The 20,217-nt window shown below is 40.2% G+C and overlaps 1 protein-coding gene across 2 annotated transcripts in view; it reads left to right on the top strand.

Annotated features, from left to right (window-relative positions):
- med16 (mediator complex subunit 16) overlaps window positions 1-20,217 on the top strand; it is a 43,750-nt gene that overhangs the window by 11,895 nt on the left and 11,638 nt on the right. For both annotated transcript variants that reach the window (XR_009646156.1, XM_060845985.1), the window contains exons 6-10: window positions 3,469-3,621; window positions 10,529-10,740; window positions 11,836-12,042; window positions 13,719-13,929; window positions 19,240-19,373. Coding sequence is in view for 1 of the 2 variants with exons in the window: in XM_060845985.1 (XP_060701968.1) it covers window positions 3,469-3,621; window positions 10,529-10,740; window positions 11,836-12,042; window positions 13,719-13,929; window positions 19,240-19,373 (917 nt within the window). In the remaining variant the exon portion in view is untranslated. The remainder of the gene's footprint in view (window positions 1-3,468; window positions 3,622-10,528; window positions 10,741-11,835; window positions 12,043-13,718; window positions 13,930-19,239; window positions 19,374-20,217) is intronic.

Below are 20,217 nucleotides of genomic sequence, written 5' to 3'. Positions count from 1 at the left end.
CTCCAGTCCTCTGGTACTATTCCCGTTGACAATGACGACATAAAAATCCAGGCCAATGGCTCTGCTATCTCCTCCCTAGCTTCCCATAGGATCCTAGGGTAAATGCCATCAGGCCCAGGAGACTTATCTATTTTCATCCTCTCCAATATTCCCAGAACCTCTTCCCTGCATATTTCCAGGCCATCCATTCTAATCATTTGTGACTCCATATTCACGTCAGCAACAGTGTCCTGTTCCTGAGTGAATACTGATGAAAAGTATTGATTTAGTGTCTCTCCAATCTCCTCCGCCTCCACACACAACTTCCCACTACTATCCTTGACTGGACCGATACCTACCCTAGTCATCCTTTTATTCCTGACATACCTATAGAAAGCCTTTGGGTTTTCCCTAATCCTACCAGCTAAAGACTTTTCATGTCCCCTTCTCGCTTCTCTTAGCTCTCTCTTTAGATTCTTCCTGGCTACCTTATAACTCTCTATCGCCCCAACTGAACCTTCACGCCTCATCTTTACATATGCCGCCTTCTTCCCTTTCACAAGGGATTCCAATTCCTTACTAAACCACGGCTGCCTCACAAGGCCCTTTACACCATGCCTGACTGGTACATACTTATCGAGGACACGTAGTAGCTGCTCCTTGAACAATCCCCACATCTCATTAGTGTTCTTCTCTTGAAGCCTGTTTTTCCAATCCACACATCCTAAGTCATGCCTCACTGCATCATAATTTCCCTGCCCCCAGCTATAACTCTTGCCCTGCGGCGCACACTTATCCCTCTCCATCACTAAAGTAAAAGTCACCGAGTTGTGGTCACTGTCCCCGAAGTGCTCACCTACCTCCAAGTCTAACACCTGGCCTGGTTCATTACCTAGAACCAAATCCAGTATAGCCTCACCTCTTGTTGGCCTGTCTACATATTGTGTCAGGAAACCCTCCTGCACACATTGGACAAACACCGACCCATCTAATGAACTCGAGCTATAGCTCTCCCAGTCAATATCTGGGAAGTTAAAGTCCCCCATAACAACCACCCTGCCACCTTCACTCTTTTCCTGAATCATCCTTGCAATATTATCCTCTACTTCTCTAGGACTATTAGGAGGCCTGTAGAAAACACCTAACAGGGTGACCTCACCTTTCCTATTTCTAACCTCAGCCCAAACTACCTCAGATGGCAAGTCCTCTTCCATCGTCCATTCCACTGCTGTAATACTATCTTTGACAAGTAATGCCACACCTCCCCCTTTTTTACCCCCATGTCTGATCCTACTAAAACATTTAAACCCTGGAACCTGCAACAGCCATTCTTGTCCCTGTTCTACCCACGTCTCTGTAATGGCCACAACATCGAAGCCCCAGGTACCAACCCACGCTGCAAGTTCACCTACCTTATTTCTTATACTTCTGGCATTGAAGTATACACACTTCAATCCACCCTTCTGTTTACAGGCACCCTCCTTCGAGATCGCTGCATTATTCATAACCTCCCTACACTCAAGGTCCTGTACCCTAAAGCTACAGTCCAGGTTCCCATGCCCCGGCGGAGTTAGTTTAAACCCTCCCAAAGAGCACTAGCAAACCTCCCCCCAAGGATACTGGTGCCCCTCAGGTTCAGGTGTAGACCATCCTTTTTATAGAGGTCCCACCTTCCCCAGAAAGAACCCCAGTTGTCCAGAAAACGGAATCCCTCCCTCCTGCACCATCCCTGTAGCCACGCATTCAACTGCTCTCTCTCCCTATTCCTCGACTCTCTATCACGTGGCACGGGTAACAAACCAGAGACTACAACTCTGTTTGTTCTAACTCTGAGCTTCCAACCTAGCTCCCTGAAAGCCTGTCTGACATCCTCACCCCTCTTCCTACCTATATCGTTGGTGCCAACGTGGACCACGATCTGGGGCTGCTCCCCCTCCCCCTTAAGGACCCGGAAAACACGATCAGCGACATCACGTACCCTTGCACCTGGGAGGCAACATACCAAACGTGAGTCACTGTCGCCCCCACAAAACCGTCTGTCTGTACCCCTCACTATCGAGTCCCCAAGAACTATCGCTCTACCTTTCTCCACCCTTCCCTTCTGAGCAACGGGGCCAGGCTCCGTGCCAGAGGCCTGAACCTCGTTGCTTGCCCCTGGTAAGTCATCCCCCCCACAAGTATCCAAAACGGTATACTTGTTCTTGAGGGGAATGACTGCAGGGGGTCCCTGCACTGGCTTCCTCCTCCCACTCCCCCTCACTGTCACCCATCTATCTTGAACTTTCAGAGTAACTACTTCCCTAAAGCTCTGATCTATGACCCTCTCTGCCTCCCGAATGATCCGCAGTTCATCCAAATCCAGCTCCAGTTCCCTAACACGGGCTTGGAGGAGCTGGAGATGGGTGCACTTCATGAGGGGCATGGATACGGTGTATAGGCAAAGTATTTTCCCTGGGGTTGGGGAGTCCAGAACTAGAGGGCATAGGTTTAGGGTGAGAGGGGAAAAGTATAAAAGAGATCTACGGGGCAACCTTTTCACACAGAGGGTGGTACGTAGATGGAATGAGCTGCCAGAGAAAGTGGGACCATTGCAACATTTAAGAGGCATTTGAATGGGTATATGAATAGGAAGGGTTTGGAGGGATCTAGGTCGGGTGCTGGCAGGTGGGACTAGATTGGGTTGGAATATCTGGTCGGCATGGTCGGGTTGGACCGAAGGGTCTGTTTCCATGCCGTGCATCTCTATGACTCATATCTGTGATGTTTCTTTGAAAAGATCTGAATAATTAAAAATCGTTGGGCTTCTTCAGCTGTGTATGAGGGAAATGATCAAGTTTGTTGCATTGGTAAGATAATTTCATAAGCCATTAGTAGTAAATGATTAATGATTCTTCATTAAAAACAATGGTAACCTTTTAATTGCATTATAGCAGGGATGGCAATCTCACTTTGTACTGAATACTGAGAGTTTTCCCAATTTCCATCTCTCTTTAAAACTGACCTAAGAAGCAGAATATTGTTCACATAGCTGGATTAATATTGTTTGTACTATTGCCCAAGAAGTCAATTCTATTATTATCAGAAACTGTAGGTAGTTTGGCTGGAAGTTGGTGTGAAAATCAATTAAAAGATCAAGGTCATTAATTTTGTGTACCATTTTGGTCACACTAACTGACCTTTGAGTTTTTCTCTGGATGTGCAAGTTCCTTCATACATTCAGTTTACAGACCAATTTATCTGATGCATCATGTTGCCTATTTCATTGTTGAAATGCACCTTTTATTAATTGCAATAAAAATAAAATGGTAGAGGAACTGGTCAGGTCTGATAGCATCTGTGGAAAGAGAAACTGAAATATTTTGAATCCAATAGCACTCTTCAGTCATTTTTATGTTTAGTTTCTCCATCATTTTGTTTTCATTTGTGATCTCTAGTATCCTTATATTTTTCTTTTATTTCATGTTGTAATTCTTGATTTGCTTTGTTTAGGTGATAAACAACCAAGCATTCTGAAGTGGAGAATTCTGTCTGCAACCAATGACCTGGATAGAGTAACAGCTGTGGGTTTACCCAAACTTCCAATTTCACTGACCAGCACTGACCTAAAGGTGGCGACAGACACCAAATTCTTCCCAGGACTTGGTTAGTACTACCCCTTACATTAAATCCAAGTAAAAATTTTGTTAATATTTTTCCACTTGTCCAATAAAATGTGGCTTTATAAATCCCTGAGCTTGAACTTCTCAAAGTCTTCATTTTCTGTTTAATAATGTTTGATCATGTTATGGTGAGATTTAGAAATTGCTGAAGACCAGCTGTGATGGTAACTGAGCAGAATGGCTTTCACATCATCAAATCCTTGTCTGGTAGCTCAAGAGAGTATGGTGTTTTGAGTTACCTGTATTTGTTGGCATGCATTAGCACTGGAAATAGCTGGAATCTATGGCTGTTTCTCTTCTGTTTGCTAGAATCGTATTTGTATTGTTTTCAGGGCAGTTTGACATTCCTATCCTTAGGGAGAGATTTGCTGATGAAGAACAGTTGATTGGAAAAAGTTAGATGCTTTTCTGTAATGAGAATATGCCATTTTTGAAATTTATTTTCTAAATCTACTCAAAAAATGGTTATAACACAGAAGGAGGCAATTCTGTCTATTTTGTTTGTCTTAGTTGTCTACAACAACAACTCCCTTTTGTTCTATTCAGCTGCTTTTTAACAAAGTCATAAAGTCATACAGATGTACAGCATGGAAACGGATCCTTTGGTTCAACTTGTCCATGCTGACCAGATATCGTAACCTAATCTAGTCCCATTTGCCAGCACTTGGTCGATATCCCTCTAAACCCTTCCTATTCATATACCCATCCAGATGCCATTTAAATACTGTAATTGTACAGCATCCACCATTTTGTGTGGCAGCTCATTCCATACATGCACCATCCTCTGTGTGAAAAAGTTGCCCCTTAGGTTCCTTTTATATCTTTCCCCTCTCACCCTAAATCTATGCCGTCTAGTTCTTGACTCCCTCCCCTCCACCACCCTAGGGAAACTACCTTCTATTTATCCTATTCATGCCCCTCGTGATTTTATAAACCTCTATGAAATCACCCCTCCGCTTCTGACACTCCAGGGAAAACAGCCCAGCCTATTCACATCTCCCTATAGCTCAAATCCTCCAACCCTGGAAACATCCTTGTAAATCTTTTCTGAACTCTTTCAAGTTTCACAGCATCCTTCTGATAAGAAGACAAGAGTGCACACAATATTCCAAAATTGACCTAACCAATGTCTATACAACCCCAACATGATCTCCCAACTCCTATTTCCTGATGAAGGGCTCCTGCCCGAAACGTAGATTTTCCTGCTCCTTGGATGCTGCCTGACCTGCTGTGGTTTTCCAGCACCACTCTAATCTTGACTTCTATATTCAAAGCTCTGACCAATAAAGGAAAGCATACCAGACACCACCTTCACTATCCTTTCTACCTGTGACTCTATTTTGAAGGAACTATGAACCTGCACTCCAAGGTCTCTTTGTTTAGCAACACTCCCCAGGCCCTTTCCATTAAGTGTATAAGTCCTGCTCTGATTTGCTTTTCCAAAATGCAGCACCTTGCATTTGTCTAAATTAAACTCCATCTGCCACTTCTCAGCCCATTGGCCCGTCTGATCAAGATCCCATTGTAAACTGAGGTAACCTTCTTTGCTGTTCACTACACCTCCAATTTAGGTGTCATGAGCAAACCTACTAACTATACCTCCTATGTTCACGTCCAAATCATTTATATAAATGATGAAAGTCATGCAAATCATTACTCCATAGGTGCTTATGCAATTCCTTTTTGAAAGTCCTAATTGTGTGTGTCTCTACCAAACTTAATGCATTCTAGATTCTAATCATTGGTTGCATGATTTTCTTTTCTTGTGAACATACATGCAGATATCTGAATTAGGAGCAGGAATAGGCCACTTCAAAAGATCATGACTGATCTGTCTATCCCTAATAACCTTTTCACCCTTTGCTTGTTAAGAATGTATCTAACTCCATCAAAAAATCTCTGCAACCACTACCTCTTGAGAGAGTTCTACACATTCACAACCCTCTGTCAGAAAATAATTATGCTTATCTGTGTTTTAAATAGACAACCCCTGAGTTTTAAACAGTGATCAGAAGAGGAGCTATCTTTTGCAAATGCACCCTATCTAGACCCCTCAGGACCTTGCATGTTTCAATTAGGTTGTCTCTTACTGTTCAAAGCTCCAGCAGATGCACGTTTATCTTGTCCAATACTTATTCACAGGACAAGTCGCCCATGGTATGGATTAGTTGAGTGAATCCCTAAACTGTAACAATGCTGTATACCATACTCTGCATGTAGTTGCACCTGTATAATTGAAATATAACCTCCCTTCAATTCACCTCTCAATAAATACTTTCCTAATTACTTGTTATATTTGCATGCTAGCTTTTGGTGATTCATACACTAGATCCCTCTGTAGCTCAAAGCTCTATAAACTGTCACCATTTAGATAATATACTTTCTTTAATTCTTCCTGCCAAAGTGGACAATTTTACATTTTTCCAAACCCTATGTCCTGGATCTTTACCCACTCACTTAATCTATTTGCATCCCTTTATAACCACCTTATTTTCTCTTCACAACTTACTTTTCTATCTGTTCTTGTATAATGACACCATTTGTTCTTTTGCTAATCACCTCAGACAATGACCTTTCTAAAGTCATGCACTAATGGGAACAGTTCCTCTCTTAATATTCTATCTAAAACTGTCATGATTTTCAGCACTTTTATGATATGGCCTCTTAAACTTCTCTAAGGGAAGATCCCCAGTCTCTTCAATCTATCCAGTTAATAGAAGTCTGTCATACCTTCAATCATTCCTGTAATAGTCTGGAACCTTTGCATCCTCCTTAAAATACAGTGCTCCGAACCAATGACCAACTGCACTGTTGAAGCTGATGCAGTGTTTTAAAACAGTTCATCATAACTTCCTTGCTGTTGTACTCTGTCTCCCTTTATACAGTCTAGGACTCAGTATGCCTTTCTCAGTCTACCTTCCTACCTTCAATGATCGTCACAGTCATAGATTGGTGCATATATACCTCCAGTCTCTCTGTTCTTGCACATCTTTAAAATCATTCCCTCTGTTTTCTACTGCCTCTCTTTGTCCTTTATATGAAAACGTGTCACTTCCCACATTGCATTAAATTTTATTTCCCACTTGTCCAACAGTTTAACTGCCTATCTGTGACCTCTGAAGACTGTTACCAGCCTCACTGTTTAAGGTAGTTCCTAGTTTTGCCATGTGCAATTTTTTAAACTGTGTGCACATCCTTAACATTTGGTAATTCATTTATACTAGAAAAGCAGTGTTCCAAATGCTGATTCCAGGGAACTCCAATTTGTACCTCCCTCCAATCCAATAAAAATCATACAACACTGCTCTGCTTCCTGTAGCTCGCCCAAGTCTCTTTCCATGTTGTCACTGTCTACTTTTATTTCATCAGATTAGCCTGCAAAGTTGAAGTTTATGGGTCACTTTATCAAAACTTGTTTGGCATTACCTTTATTAACCATCTCTGTTACGTCATGAAAATATCAAACATGTTTTCCTTTAACAAATCTGTGCTGACTTTGCCAAATAATCTATACTTGTCCACTGACCATTGATTTTGTCCCAGATTATTATCTTCAGTATATTGATTAGATTCCCTACAGTGTGGAAACAGGCCCTTTGGCCCAACCAGTCCACACCGACCCTCCGAAGAGTAACCCACCCAGACCCATTTCCCCTCTGACTAATGGGCAATGACACTACAGGCAATTTAGCACGGCCAATTCACCTAACCTGCACATCTTTGGACTGTGGGAGGAAACCGGAGTACCCAGAGGAAACCCACACAGATACAGGGAGAATATACAAACTCCACACAGACGGTTACCCAAGGAATCGAACCTGGGACCCTGGTGCTGTGAGCCACCAGATTTCTCACCTCCAGGGTTTAACTCTGGGCTAGAGTGGTTAGGTGTACCCTTGGGCATTTTTCGATGAATGTAACATTCACAATTCTTCAGTCCTCGGCTACAATTCCTTATCCAGGAAGGATGGGAAATTTATGGAACAAAATTAGAAATTTCTAGAGAAGTTTAGAAGGTCTAGCAGCATTTGTGCAGAGAAAGCAAAGTTAACATTTTGAGTTGAATGACCCTTCAGAGCTAATAGTAGCCAGGAAATGTAGGTATATAGCTGAAGGAGGAGTGAGCAGTAAGTGGACATGGAGCCCAAAGAGAGAGAGAGTGAGTAACAGGCAAACAAAGTGACAGATGATAGTATGCCAGCGAGAAAGAAAAGCTGATTATAGGAATCTTTTTTAAATAAATGGCTCTGCTGAAAGCAATCCCTGTCATGACAGGGTCTGGTTTGTGGGGGTGGATAAAGAACATGGCAGAAGCTGTTGAAGTTCTAAAACAATTGAACTTGATATTGTAGGTTGCAGGGTTGCCAGGGGAAGCTCAGGGTTATTTTCGTGGACAGGAGGTTTCTATAAATTAGTCGACAAGTCTGCATTTTGTCTCCACAGTGCAGAGGAGACCATCTCATGAGCAGTGAATACACTAGACTAGATAAAGTAGAAGATTATGGCTTGTGCCACCTCAATTTCCACCCCAGCAACCTTGCATTTCATTTGGTCAAGGTGACTTATCAACTTATAAGTACCGCCAGTCTTTCTAAAGCCTTATCATTACTTCCCATCTAACATCTAACTACATTTTCTTTCAGTTTGATTTTGGCAGCATCTTTATCCTAGGTAAAGACAGATTCAAACACTAATTTTGGTACCTCAGCTTTGCCCTCTGCCATTGTGTGTATCTGCTTTTTTTTTCTTCATTGGTTCCACCACAAAGACCTATTAATTTAAGTGCTTACAGAAAATGTTTGGATTCCATTTTATATTAGTTATGCCATTGTTATTGGGTAATTCACATTGTTCACATTGCCTGGCACAAAACTTCCAAAACAATTTATCTGCTTCCTGAAAATGTATAAATCCCTGTAAACTTGTGGGAATCTAGCTCAGCACTGCCTAAACTGGAGAAGAAGCATTCGCTCAGGTGCTGGTCATCTTAAGCATCTCTGACAGGTCCAAATAGCGGTTAAGCACAAAAAATGGAAGCAATGTGCAAAAATCCAAGCCACCTGCCTCTTCATGCACTATCTGCCCCACTTCCGACAAGGTATGAAGATCTAGGAATGGACTATTTAGTCACCTTGGGACCCAAACTCTGGAGTGCAAGGAAATCATACTCTGTCTCGAGGGACTGCCTAAGAAGAAGAAGTTATGTCAATCTCTTTTTGTACTCACTCTCTGCCTCACATATTTGCTTTTTTGCTTTCCCTCTGAACTTTCCATATTCAGCCTGGACATCTTTATATTTTGTCTGTCTGGTACCTATCATATGCCTCCTTTGTCCCTCTCATCAATCATGAAGCCCTGGCTTTAGTTGCATTACATTACCTATCTCCATAGTGGGAATGTACCTTATATGTACTCAGACCTTTAAAGGCAGCCTGTTCTTACAGTGTTGCTTTGACTGCCAATCTTTGATTGTAATTACCTTGGGCAGATTTATTCTCATTCTAATTAAAGTGGATGTCTTCTGTTTTAGTACTTTTTTCTACTTTAGTTTGCTCTTTGTCTTTTTCTGTGCCTAACCTATACTTTCCACTATGTTCACAGTTGTCTACAAGTTCCTCACTGATGTTTGACTTCTCGCTCATTCTCCAGAACCAGATCCAGCAAGACCCTTTTCCTCACTCGGCTAGAAAATTCTCTTTCAGGTTCAAAACTCTTTCCCCCTTTGTGTTCTTTTAACTATTCCTACCCCAGACTATAATAGGTTATTTGATGCCTCACAGTATGATTACTCTATTTTCTGTATTTCTCTACAATATTCTTGCAAAGCTCCTCTTCTATATTTTTCCCACTAGTTGGTGACCGATAGAAAATAATCAGCAGTGTATGATACCTTTATTGTTTGTCTAACCAAAAAGATTCTATCCTTGATCTCTTCAGGGTATCTCTTCTGTACAGCACTAAATTTCTCCATAATCATTGTAACTATGTAATTTCCTTCCTTTATTTCTTTGTGTTTCCTGAACACAGTGCATTCTGACATATTTAATATGCAATTCTGACTTCTTTCAAGCGAGGTCTTCATTATCACTTCATTTTTGCCTACAACTCACCAATCCTATTTGCCACACTTAGAGTCATACATCTGTACAACATGGAAACAGAAGCTTCAGTCGAACTCATCCATGCCAACCAGGTATCCTAAATTAATCCAGCCCCATTTGCCAGCATTTGGTCCATATCCCTCTAAACCCTTCCTATTCATGTATCCATCCATCTGTCTTTTAAATGTTGTAATTGTACCAGCCTCCACTACTTCCTCTTGTAGCTCATTCCATACATGCACCACTCTCTACCTGAAACATTTTCCCCTTAGGTCCCTTTAAATCTTTCCTCTCTCAATTTAAACCTATGCCCTTTAGTTTTGGACTCTCCCACCCCAGGAAAACCTAACTTAAACCCTTTGCCAATACCTGTTAGTTTGACACAACCTAATGCCTAAGTCTTAAATTTCTCCTGGTGATCACACTGCTTGCACTTTTAGTTGTTAAAAACGTGAAAGTTTCCTGGAATTCCCATATTGAACTAGATGTGCGCTCCATGGCACTGTGGTCACCCTGCTATGCCCCTATTTAATAGGATATCTAAACTTAACAGAAATTATGAATGACTTTCCAGAAATGGGTTTATGTATTATTATCTATATTTTTTAAAGCTGTGCTATCTTCAAACAAATATTGTTGGTTGAAGAAGTACATGGTGGCTTTTGTTTCATGCATTGACTTAATTATCCTACAGCAATGATAATCCCTGGGCTGCAGAAGTGTATTGCATCTGATGTGGACAACATTCTTGTACTAAATTCTAAAGCTTTTATTTTTCATTCTGTTCAGGGCTTGCATTAGCATTCCATGATGGAACTATTCACATTGTTCACAGACTTTCACTACAAACAATGGGAGTTTTCTACAGCACTCCTTCTCAGCGACCAACAGATGACCAAACTATTAAACGACAACGTACAACTGCTTCTTCTGTACACTTCAAAGCATTACAGTTGTCCTGGACTTCATTGGCATTGGTAGGAATAGACAACCATGGAAAGGTGAGAACAAAATTTGAGTTAATTAGAAAGTACATGCAACATTTATAAAACATTATAGCATTTTTCTGCTAGGATGCATTTTCAAAATTTAAAATGACTGCTTCATTTTTGTTAATTTAAAAAATAAAGTAGCCATTTCAAATTTTAAAAAAATGCATCCCATTTTTTAAAAAATGCTATACATTGCAGAAATATTTTCCCACTCACCACATCTTTCCTATTTGTGGGCTACTCAAGTGAGTTTACGTTTATTCCCCAATGACTTGTGATTTGGAGCTGGACTGATTTGATTAATCTTGAATCAGAGCAGGTCAGGCAGTGTCTGAGGAGCAAGAGAATCGACATTTTTGTCCTGATGAAGGGTTATGCCCAAAGCCTCCTCGGATGCTGCCTGACCTGCTGTGCCTCACCTTAACGACTCTGACTCTTCAACATCTGCAGTCTGGGGCGGCACGGTGACTTATTGCTTAGCACTGCTGCCTCACAGTGCCAGGGACCCGGGTTCGTTTCCCACGTCGGGTGACTGTTTGTGTGGAGTTTGCACCTTCTCCCCATGTCTGCGTGTATTTCCTCCTGGTGCTCCGGTTTCCCCCCACAATCCAAAGGTGTGCAGGTCAGGTGAATTGGCCATGCTAAATTGCCTGTAGTGTTAGGTGTATTAGTTGGGGTAAATATAGGGAGTAGGGGAATAGGTCTGGGTGTGTTACTCTTCGAAGGGTCGGTGTGGACTTGTTGATCTGAAGGGCCTGTTTCCATACTGTAGGGAATCTCATCTAATCCTCACTACCTCCTTGATCTTGAATCAGTGGTACTCAATGTCAGTATGTGCCCCAGCTCTCTCAACTCTCTTTTAGTGGCAGTAGTAGAAGAAAACTATAAATATATGAAAAAAATTACTTAACCAGCTTTTAGAAGGTTCTTCATGGTTTGAAAGTTGATTTACTTTTGAAAAAACACAGAAATAAATTATAAAAGAGTCAGTTCTGCTCTTGTCTGAATTTTTAAAGGAATTAATACGGTGTTCATAATGAAAATTTGCATTGTCCTTTTTTGTTGAAATTTTGAAGTCTGGCTTTCTATCTTGTTTTCAAACAGTTAAGTATGCTGAGGATCTCACCTTCGATGGGTCACACGTTAGATATGAACACATCGCTACGTCACCTGCTTTTCCTACTGGAGTACTGCATGGTGACTGGTTACGATTGGTGGGACATTCTTTTGCATGTGCAGCCTAACATGGTGCAAAACCTAGTGGAGAAATTACATGAGGAATACACACGCCAGAATCAGGCTTTGCAACAGGTAAGGGATTAATAGAATGTCATGTTGTGTCGGTTACATAATATGTCTGTCCGTAATGCTCACTTGTTTTTAGATTAACCACTTTTGCTGATTATTAAACCTGCATATATAAACAAAAGCCTAGCTAAACTCTATCTTACTAATGAAATGTGAGCTTAGGGAACACAGCCCTCAACTTGGAGAGTGGTGAAGGCATGGAATTGAGGTTGAGTTTGACAGTTCTGCAAATTTCTGTAGCAGTGATGAATCAGTTTATTTCATCAGTTTGGTATCTTCAAAATGGTGTTAGTTAAAATGCAATTGCTAAATCAGAAGACTATAGATAAGAGACTGCTAGGAAAATACTATTTAAGGCTTCAGATATGTGAAGCTGTGCTTGTACAGTTGGTAGTTATATTTTCACAGCTGAGTACTTAACCTAATCCTTAGTTATGTAATCACAGCTTTTTACAACAGACAAAAGAGATCGTAGCAGATTACTGAAACTTGAATTCACATTGAGAAAGGAAAAAAAATATATTTATCCACTTCCCTTTTCTCATTAGTGTGATGGGGACATTGCAGACTTGATGGGACAAATGGCCTCTTTCCACACTGTTGGGATTCTATGATTCTACAGAGTCTAAGCTGGGCACTTCTGTTCCGTGCTAAGGCTATGCTACTTTGTTGAAGTTATGCCTTGGAGTTAATGAGTGAAACTGGTCATCATTACCACCACCACCACCAGGAAAAACAAATGTCATCATCTGCTTTCTTAAATGAACAAATGTAAACACATATACAATTTTATATAACACTATATTCAGTAAGGAGCAGGGGAGTACTTCTGATATCCAGGTTGACATATGTTTCACAACTTGCATCTAAAAAAATTTCAAAAACAAGATGCAAACTCTGAAATATGACCAGGAAAGTCTAGAAATACTCAGACCTAGCAATATCTGCAGGGAGGGAAAGAGTTAATATTTCAAGTCAATGATTTTCTTCAGAATGGGATTTTTAAAAAATAAGTAAATTGTCGGGACGTAGGAAAAGATAAGATGGTAGAAGAGCTTAAATGACAAAAGGATCATGGTCTAAGAAAGATAGTGGCAATGAAATAAATTAAGAAACATTCTTCCTCAGAAAAAAAAATCACAGTTGAACAAAACAAAAGGAAACAAAATCAGGCAGAGGTTATGCTGTAAACCTGCCACACGTGATATTGAATTTGGCAGACTTTCAAATGCCAGTGGCAGACACAGTTCAAGTATTGTTCCTTGAGCTTGCATTGAACTTCGCTGGAACATCGCAGGACACTTAAGACAACAAAGTCAGAAGGGGAGCAAGGTGGAGAACTAAATTGCGGGAGATCAGAAACTGAGAACAACTGCAGGTGGAACAGAGATGTTGGGCAAAGCAATCACTCTTGTATTTTGGTGACCCCAAGGTAGTGGAGACTGCATTGTTTTCAATGAATACTATATATTAAAATGAATGTAGAGGTAAATCATTGTTTCCACATTGGGAAGCCACCTGTAACATCCCATTATAGACCAGTGTTGTCCAGCCTTCCTTGAGTAATACCTTGGGATAGCAGTGATCTTTGCTCAGTTTGTTAAAATATTACTTCCTTGGAAACTTGGGAGCTCTCTTTCTGTGCACGTACTTAAATTGCTTTATTTGCTTTGATTAAGGTTCTATCTACTCGAATTGTTGCCATGAAAGCATCTTTGTGTAAGTTGTCAACGAACACATTGGCAAGAGCCTGTGACTTCCATGCAAAGCTGTTGTTGATTGCGATTGGTTCCACACTGAAATCACTCCTTCGACCACATCTGCTTAACACGCCAGACAAGAGCCCTGGAGAGCGCCTGACTGAAATCTGCTGTAAAAATACTGACATTGGTATGTGCCAAGTGATGGAAATGCAAGCTTTCTGATTTCTTCAGTTTAGATACTGCTACTAGTGTTTTCAGATTGAACTTGCATTTAAAAACACCTGTAATTTGTAACAAAAGTTGGAGTCATATCCTGACTTTCATGATGCTAGTTATTTATTTTTAATTACAGTTGCCTTTTTTTTGCCAAACCCGAGGCAAATAAGCATAGAGCTGGGATCATTGGTTTAAATTCTGTTCTTTCTTTAAGTCATTGAATAAGTTAACTGATTTCTACATTTTAAGATAAAATTGGACAGTTTTTAGGCAAAGTAGAGCAGCATTGTCACAGCCCCAGGACATCACTGCTGCTGATCATCAGGGTAATGTCGTAGGTCCAACAATGTTCAACGATACTTCAGTAATGACCTTTCTGCCATCAAAAGGTCATAGATAGGAATATTTGATGACGATTGCATGATATTCAAAACCATTCATAATTCTTCATGCTGAAATAGTCCATATCCATATACAGTAAAGCCTGGACAACATTCAGGCTTGGGCTGAAAATTAGTAAGTGATACTAATCTGGCCAATTACCATCTTCACCAAAAGAGAACCTAACTGCTTCCCATTGACATTCTAGCATTATCACTGTTGAATTGTGTGGTTTACCATTGACCAGAAATTGAAATGGAGCAGTTTTATAAATGCTGCAGTTACAAAGCAGGTTAGACCTAAGGAATTCTGTAAAGAGTAACTTGCCTCCTGTCTCCCCACTAAAAGGCACAATTTGTGAGTGTGATGGAATATTCTTCACTTGTCACATTGGCTCAACAACACTCAAGAAGCTTGACACCATCCAGGATAAAGCAGCCTTCTTAACTCCATTCACCATAAATATTTCCTGCACCACTGGTACACAGGATTGCGTTGTGTACTAGAAACAAGATACACTGCAACAGCTCACCAAGCCTGTTTAACATCTTCCAAACTCCTGAAGCCCTCCTACTTAGAAGGACAAGGGCAGTGAACTCCGAGTCATACAGCACAGAAGCAGACCCTTTAGTCCAACTCATCAGTGCAGACCAAGTGTCCCAAACTAAACTAATCCCACTTGTCTGCATTTGGCCCATGTACCCCTCAAACTTTCCTGTTTGTGTATCTGTCAATGCCTTTTAAATGTTGTAATTTTACTTGCATGTACCACTTCCTCTGGCAGTTCATACCAAACCACTCTCTGTGTGGAAAAACTTGGCCTTCAGGTTCCTTTTAAATTTTTCCCAACTCACCTTAAAAATATGCCTCCTACTTTGAACTCCCCCACCATAGGGAAAAGATGTTTTGCTGTTCACCTTATATATTCCCTTCATGATTTTATAAACCTCAATAAGGTCCCCCCTCAAACTCTTACAATCGAGTGAAAAGTGTCCCAGACTATCAAGCCTCTCCCTTTAACTCAAACCCTCCAGCACTGGTGACAGACTAGTAAATTTTATCTGAACCCTCTCCATCTCAATAGTCTCCTTCCTATAGCAGGGCAACCAGAATTGTACATATGGGAATACCACCACTAGCAAGTTCCCTCCCAAGGAACATTATTCTAACTAATCATTCTCTGTCACTAGATTGAAGTCCTGGGTCTCCTGATATTGCTGTTGGTGTAGTCACAGCATGTGGACTGCAGGAGCTCATGAAAGAGGCTGGAAATCACCTTTTACAATGGCACTGGATAGGCCCAGGTTGTTTTCTTTAGAACAGGGAAAGCCGATATAAAGGGTTCCTGATTGAAGTGTATAAGATTATGAGGAGCACAGATAAGGTGGATAGGAGGCAGCTGCTTTCCTTAGTTGAAGGGTCAGTGCGAGGAACATTATGGATAAGGTGAAGGGCAGGAAGTTTAGAGAGTATTTAAGGAAGAATCTTTTCACTTGGAGTGCAGTGTGAATGTGGAATGTACTAGCCCAGAGGCTACTGAATAGCAGGAAACCTCACAACTTTTTAAAAAAAAATGTATGGCTGTCCATTTGAAATGTGATAAGGCTGTGGGCCAAGTGCTGGAAAATGGGACTAGTATTGATTGGTGATGGGTTTTTTTGTCATTGCAGACTTGATGGTGGGCCAAAGGGATCCTCCTGATCTGTATGACTCTGTGACTCGAGAATTAGGATGGGCAACAAATGCTTTCCTTAGTAGTGACTGCAATGTCCACAGAAAATTTTTAGTACTAATCTTCTTTCTTTTTTATTTACTCATGCAACTTGTGCATCACTGGCTAGGCCAGCAGTTTATTGCCCACGCCTGGGTTCAGGTCCCATACTGGGTGAGGTTACTGTGAAGGAATCATTTTCTCAACTTCTCCTCTTACCTGAGTCTTCCATCTTTCTATTGTCCTGTGGGACTGGGGCGACTTTGCCTTTTGCAACAAGATTTTGTTTTTAAGCTAAGGCAAAGTTTACTGCTTATTAAAAATAATTAAACAAAATAAGCACATTAACTTAATTTACATAGTTTCAAACTACACTATTATGAGCTGAAAATGTGTTGCTTTTCCAGCTCTGATCTCCAGCATTTGCAGTCCTCACTTTCTCCTACACTATTATGAGCTCCGTTTCACTTTTCTATTTCTCTAGCCCCTCACACCCAGGGATTTTCTTATACATTACAATAATCTTGAGGGTGTATTGACTTTGGTATAAATCAATCCAAAAGTATACCACACCACTCTGGAATTCACTTTAATTTTCCTCAATGTTCCAAACATTCTCCAGAGTAGGATTCTGTTGTAATCCTTCCATTTGTTTATTATTTGGCTACCTGGATCTGTCAACTCTGGATGCTTCAGCTCCCTGCTCAGATATCCATTATTTTTCCACAGTTTTTCAAGTTAACTGACTGTGTATTCTGTTACAAGGCTTTTGAAGGACCACTGTAGATCTTTTCCACTACTGCACGCTAGAGTAAATCTTCTAACTACTTTTCCAAAATGAAATTGTAACAATCTCAGTAGAGACCAGTAACTTGCTTTTTAAAACACAAAGATACCTGAAATCCCAGTTATTTACAAAAACCCATGAAGACACAAAATTCCACAGTTTAAAACCAAAGAATTTTTATTATAAAATAGTTGAGCAAAACAGAATAAATATACTTAGCTAACCACCCATACTTTTAAATCCAGAATCAATGTAAGTTAAATCTGTATTCACACACAAATTGAAAAGATAAATTTTGTATTAACTGGCAGATATAACGAATATCAATATCATTAGTTGACCTAGTCTACCTAAAAAACAAAGCAACAACTGCCTCTGTTTGTTCCCAAATTTAGCTACGATAACCCATATGTATAATGGTATGGCGTGTTTTCAGATTTTCTCAAACAAAAATATGACTGAATTACCTTATGTTCAATGTTGCTCTTCTGTAACATATGAAGAATTCATTTTTCTAATGGAGTTTTACAACTCTTTCTCTAGACTCCTTTGGTCAACTACAAAACTGCTGCCTCACAGCGCCAGGGACCTGGGTTCAATTCCCGCCTCAGGCGACTGACTGTGTGGAGTTTGCACGTTCTCCCTGTGTCTGCGTGGGTTTCCTCCGGGTGCTCCGGTTTCCTCCCACAGTCCAAAGATGTGCGGGTCAGGTGAATTGGTCATGCTAAATTGCCCGTAGTGTTAGGTAAGGGGTAAATGTAGGGGTATGGGTGGGTTGCGCTTCGGCGGGTCGGTGTGGACTAGTTGGGCCGAAGGGCCTGTTTCCACACTGTAAGTCTAGTCTAAAAAAAACCCTGTGTTTACCAAGCTGCTTTCAGATTTCCTTTGTTTGTAGACTATAGATATATATGGCAGAGTTTTAGGAGATGTAGAGTCACATGATGAGTAGCAATCTGGATAGAAAACTAGTTGCAAAAGAAAAGCAGAGTAAGAGTTAATCAATTTGTCAGATGGTGGGGATTAGTAATCAAGGATTATTGGCTTTTTGATCACTGTTCATCTTTTGCAATGATGTTTGGACTTGAATTGAAGTACAAGTTCAACATAGATGACGCAAAATTGTTGGTTTTAGTAAATGTACAGGAAAATTGTGACAAATCTGATGCAAGGTAATACATTTTGGTGGGAAGAATGAGGAGGGCACATACTGTTTGGAGCGCTATGTCTAACTGGAGTCAAACAATCCTCTTAAAGGAGAAACTGATGGACATGTTACTAATTACTTAATGTTATCCTCTACATTGGAAGAAGAGGTCAACATGCCAGACATTGCAAAAGGACCAATATTGATTCAGGGTCAGGAACTTTCTAAATTTGCTTAAGGAAAACCACAAAAATGAAGAGAAAAATGACAACAGAGTGACAGAGCCCCCACATCAAATGATTTCCGTAGAAAGTCATATATCCAAATTTGCTAGAGACAGTATTATAAACAGAAGTGTATTGATGAATTAGGTAGACAAAGTTGTGGGAAATGAACTTTGATGTCGGCAAATGTGATGTCACCCATTTTGGACCTAAAAAGGTTAGAGCAGAACGGTTTCTAAATAGAGAACAGCCAGACACCATGGAGTCCAAAGAGACATGATGGAAGTAGTTAGGTGGGACAGTCCAGAGATCATTAAAATATTATGAAATACAGAAAATAATTAAAAATACAAGTGGAATGCTGGCCTTTATATTTGAGGATGGAGTACTAATGCTTACTATATGTATTATTGAAGGTGTGACATAATCTGCCATACAAAGCGCAGGTTATGTCACACCTTCAATAATACATATAGTCTGGGCGTCACATCTTAGGAAGTATCCATAGGCCGTGGATGTAACTCCAATTTGCTTTTTCAGATGGCATCTGGAATTGAAGAGTTAATTTACAAGGAGAGATTACATAAATAAGGATTCTATTCCTTGGAATTTCAATGGTTAAGAAACAAAACAACTTGATTAACTGCTCATTTACCACCTCAAGCATTCACTCCCTCTGTACTGTAACTGCTGCAAATGGATTTATTCAGTAGATTAATGAGGTTTCTTCAGCACCTTCCAGCCCTAAGCCTGGAAACAACTGCAACAGCCATATAGGAACAGCACCACCTGCAAGTCAAAATTCTGGAGGACCCCACCTAACTTGTTTGTATCTACATAGCAATGAACTGTAATGGTTTAAGAAAGCAGCCCATCCATCCTCTTCAACAGCAATTGGGAATGAGAAGTCAGTGCTGAACTTGCCAGCAACTTCCATTTTGCATGAACGTTTAAAGAAACAAAAAGTATCTTTGATGTTTCTATTCTTTAAGTGACTAGTCGTTTAAAGGGTCTAACTGACATGTTTGCTTCAGATATCGATAAAGTTATGATAAATCTGAAAACTGAAGAGTTTGTCCTGGATGCATGGGTGTTACAGTCACTTCAGCAGCTCATACAGTGGGTTGGAGACTTTGTGCTATACCTTCTGGCTAGTTTGCCAAATCAAGTGAGTATAGTCCTAATATAGAGTGGTATACTTAAATATTTTTTATCAAAATAGAATTTATGCCAAGAAAGAGATCAAAATTTTTCTGAATCTTTCCCAAAGATTAAAGGCTGCATTGTTCAGTCCATCACCAACAATTTTGCATTAGTATTTCAGTTCTTTGAACAGGATGTTCGGAGTATCAATTTGATTCTCTTTCTAAGTGTTTGAGAAATTTCTGTCCTAAACAGACAATCCCAGAGTATAGGCATCAATGAACAAGTGTGCCTTAGTCCAAAAGTGAAACTGTTTCTCTGATTAGGAAATGTGACAGAGGCTAACCGATAATGTTATTTTGCTACTTACATTGAAAATTACTCTGTAATGGGTGCTGCATTGTTTTACTCATTTAATGCCAACTGATTCCAAATTTTGTCCCCATTTTGTTTTTAAAAATATTCTATTCTTTGCTATAGCAAGTCCATTGAAGAAGATATCAATTGCCTTTTTTAAAATTTAGTTTGATCCATCCATTAGATGAATATTGGATCAAAGCTACATGAAAGTGATTGAGGAGCACTTATGTCCTGTTAAATTAGGCAACTTCTGTTGCTTACCTTTTGTACTTCCTTTTTGCTTCCTATGATTATTTAATGGTGTTTTGGATAAGAATTCAATATTTGAGTGCTGAAACAGAATACAAAATATGCCCACAAAAAACATCTGGGGTTTGCACAAAATGTTTATAATCAGGCTACCTCGAACCGTTATGTCCTCGGCATGAAACTTGAGGAATGCTGATCAGTGTGCAAATATTTCTTGAGCATTTAGAAATGTGAGATTTCAGTTCCATTATTATGGCATA

The sequence above is a fragment of the Hemiscyllium ocellatum genome, chromosome 28 (assembly GCF_020745735.1).
Source record: "Hemiscyllium ocellatum isolate sHemOce1 chromosome 28, sHemOce1.pat.X.cur, whole genome shotgun sequence".
Taxonomy (NCBI): domain Eukaryota; kingdom Metazoa; phylum Chordata; class Chondrichthyes; order Orectolobiformes; family Hemiscylliidae; genus Hemiscyllium; species Hemiscyllium ocellatum.
Note: the sequence above shows the minus strand (reverse complement) of the source record. Positions and strands in the feature narration are given on the sequence as shown.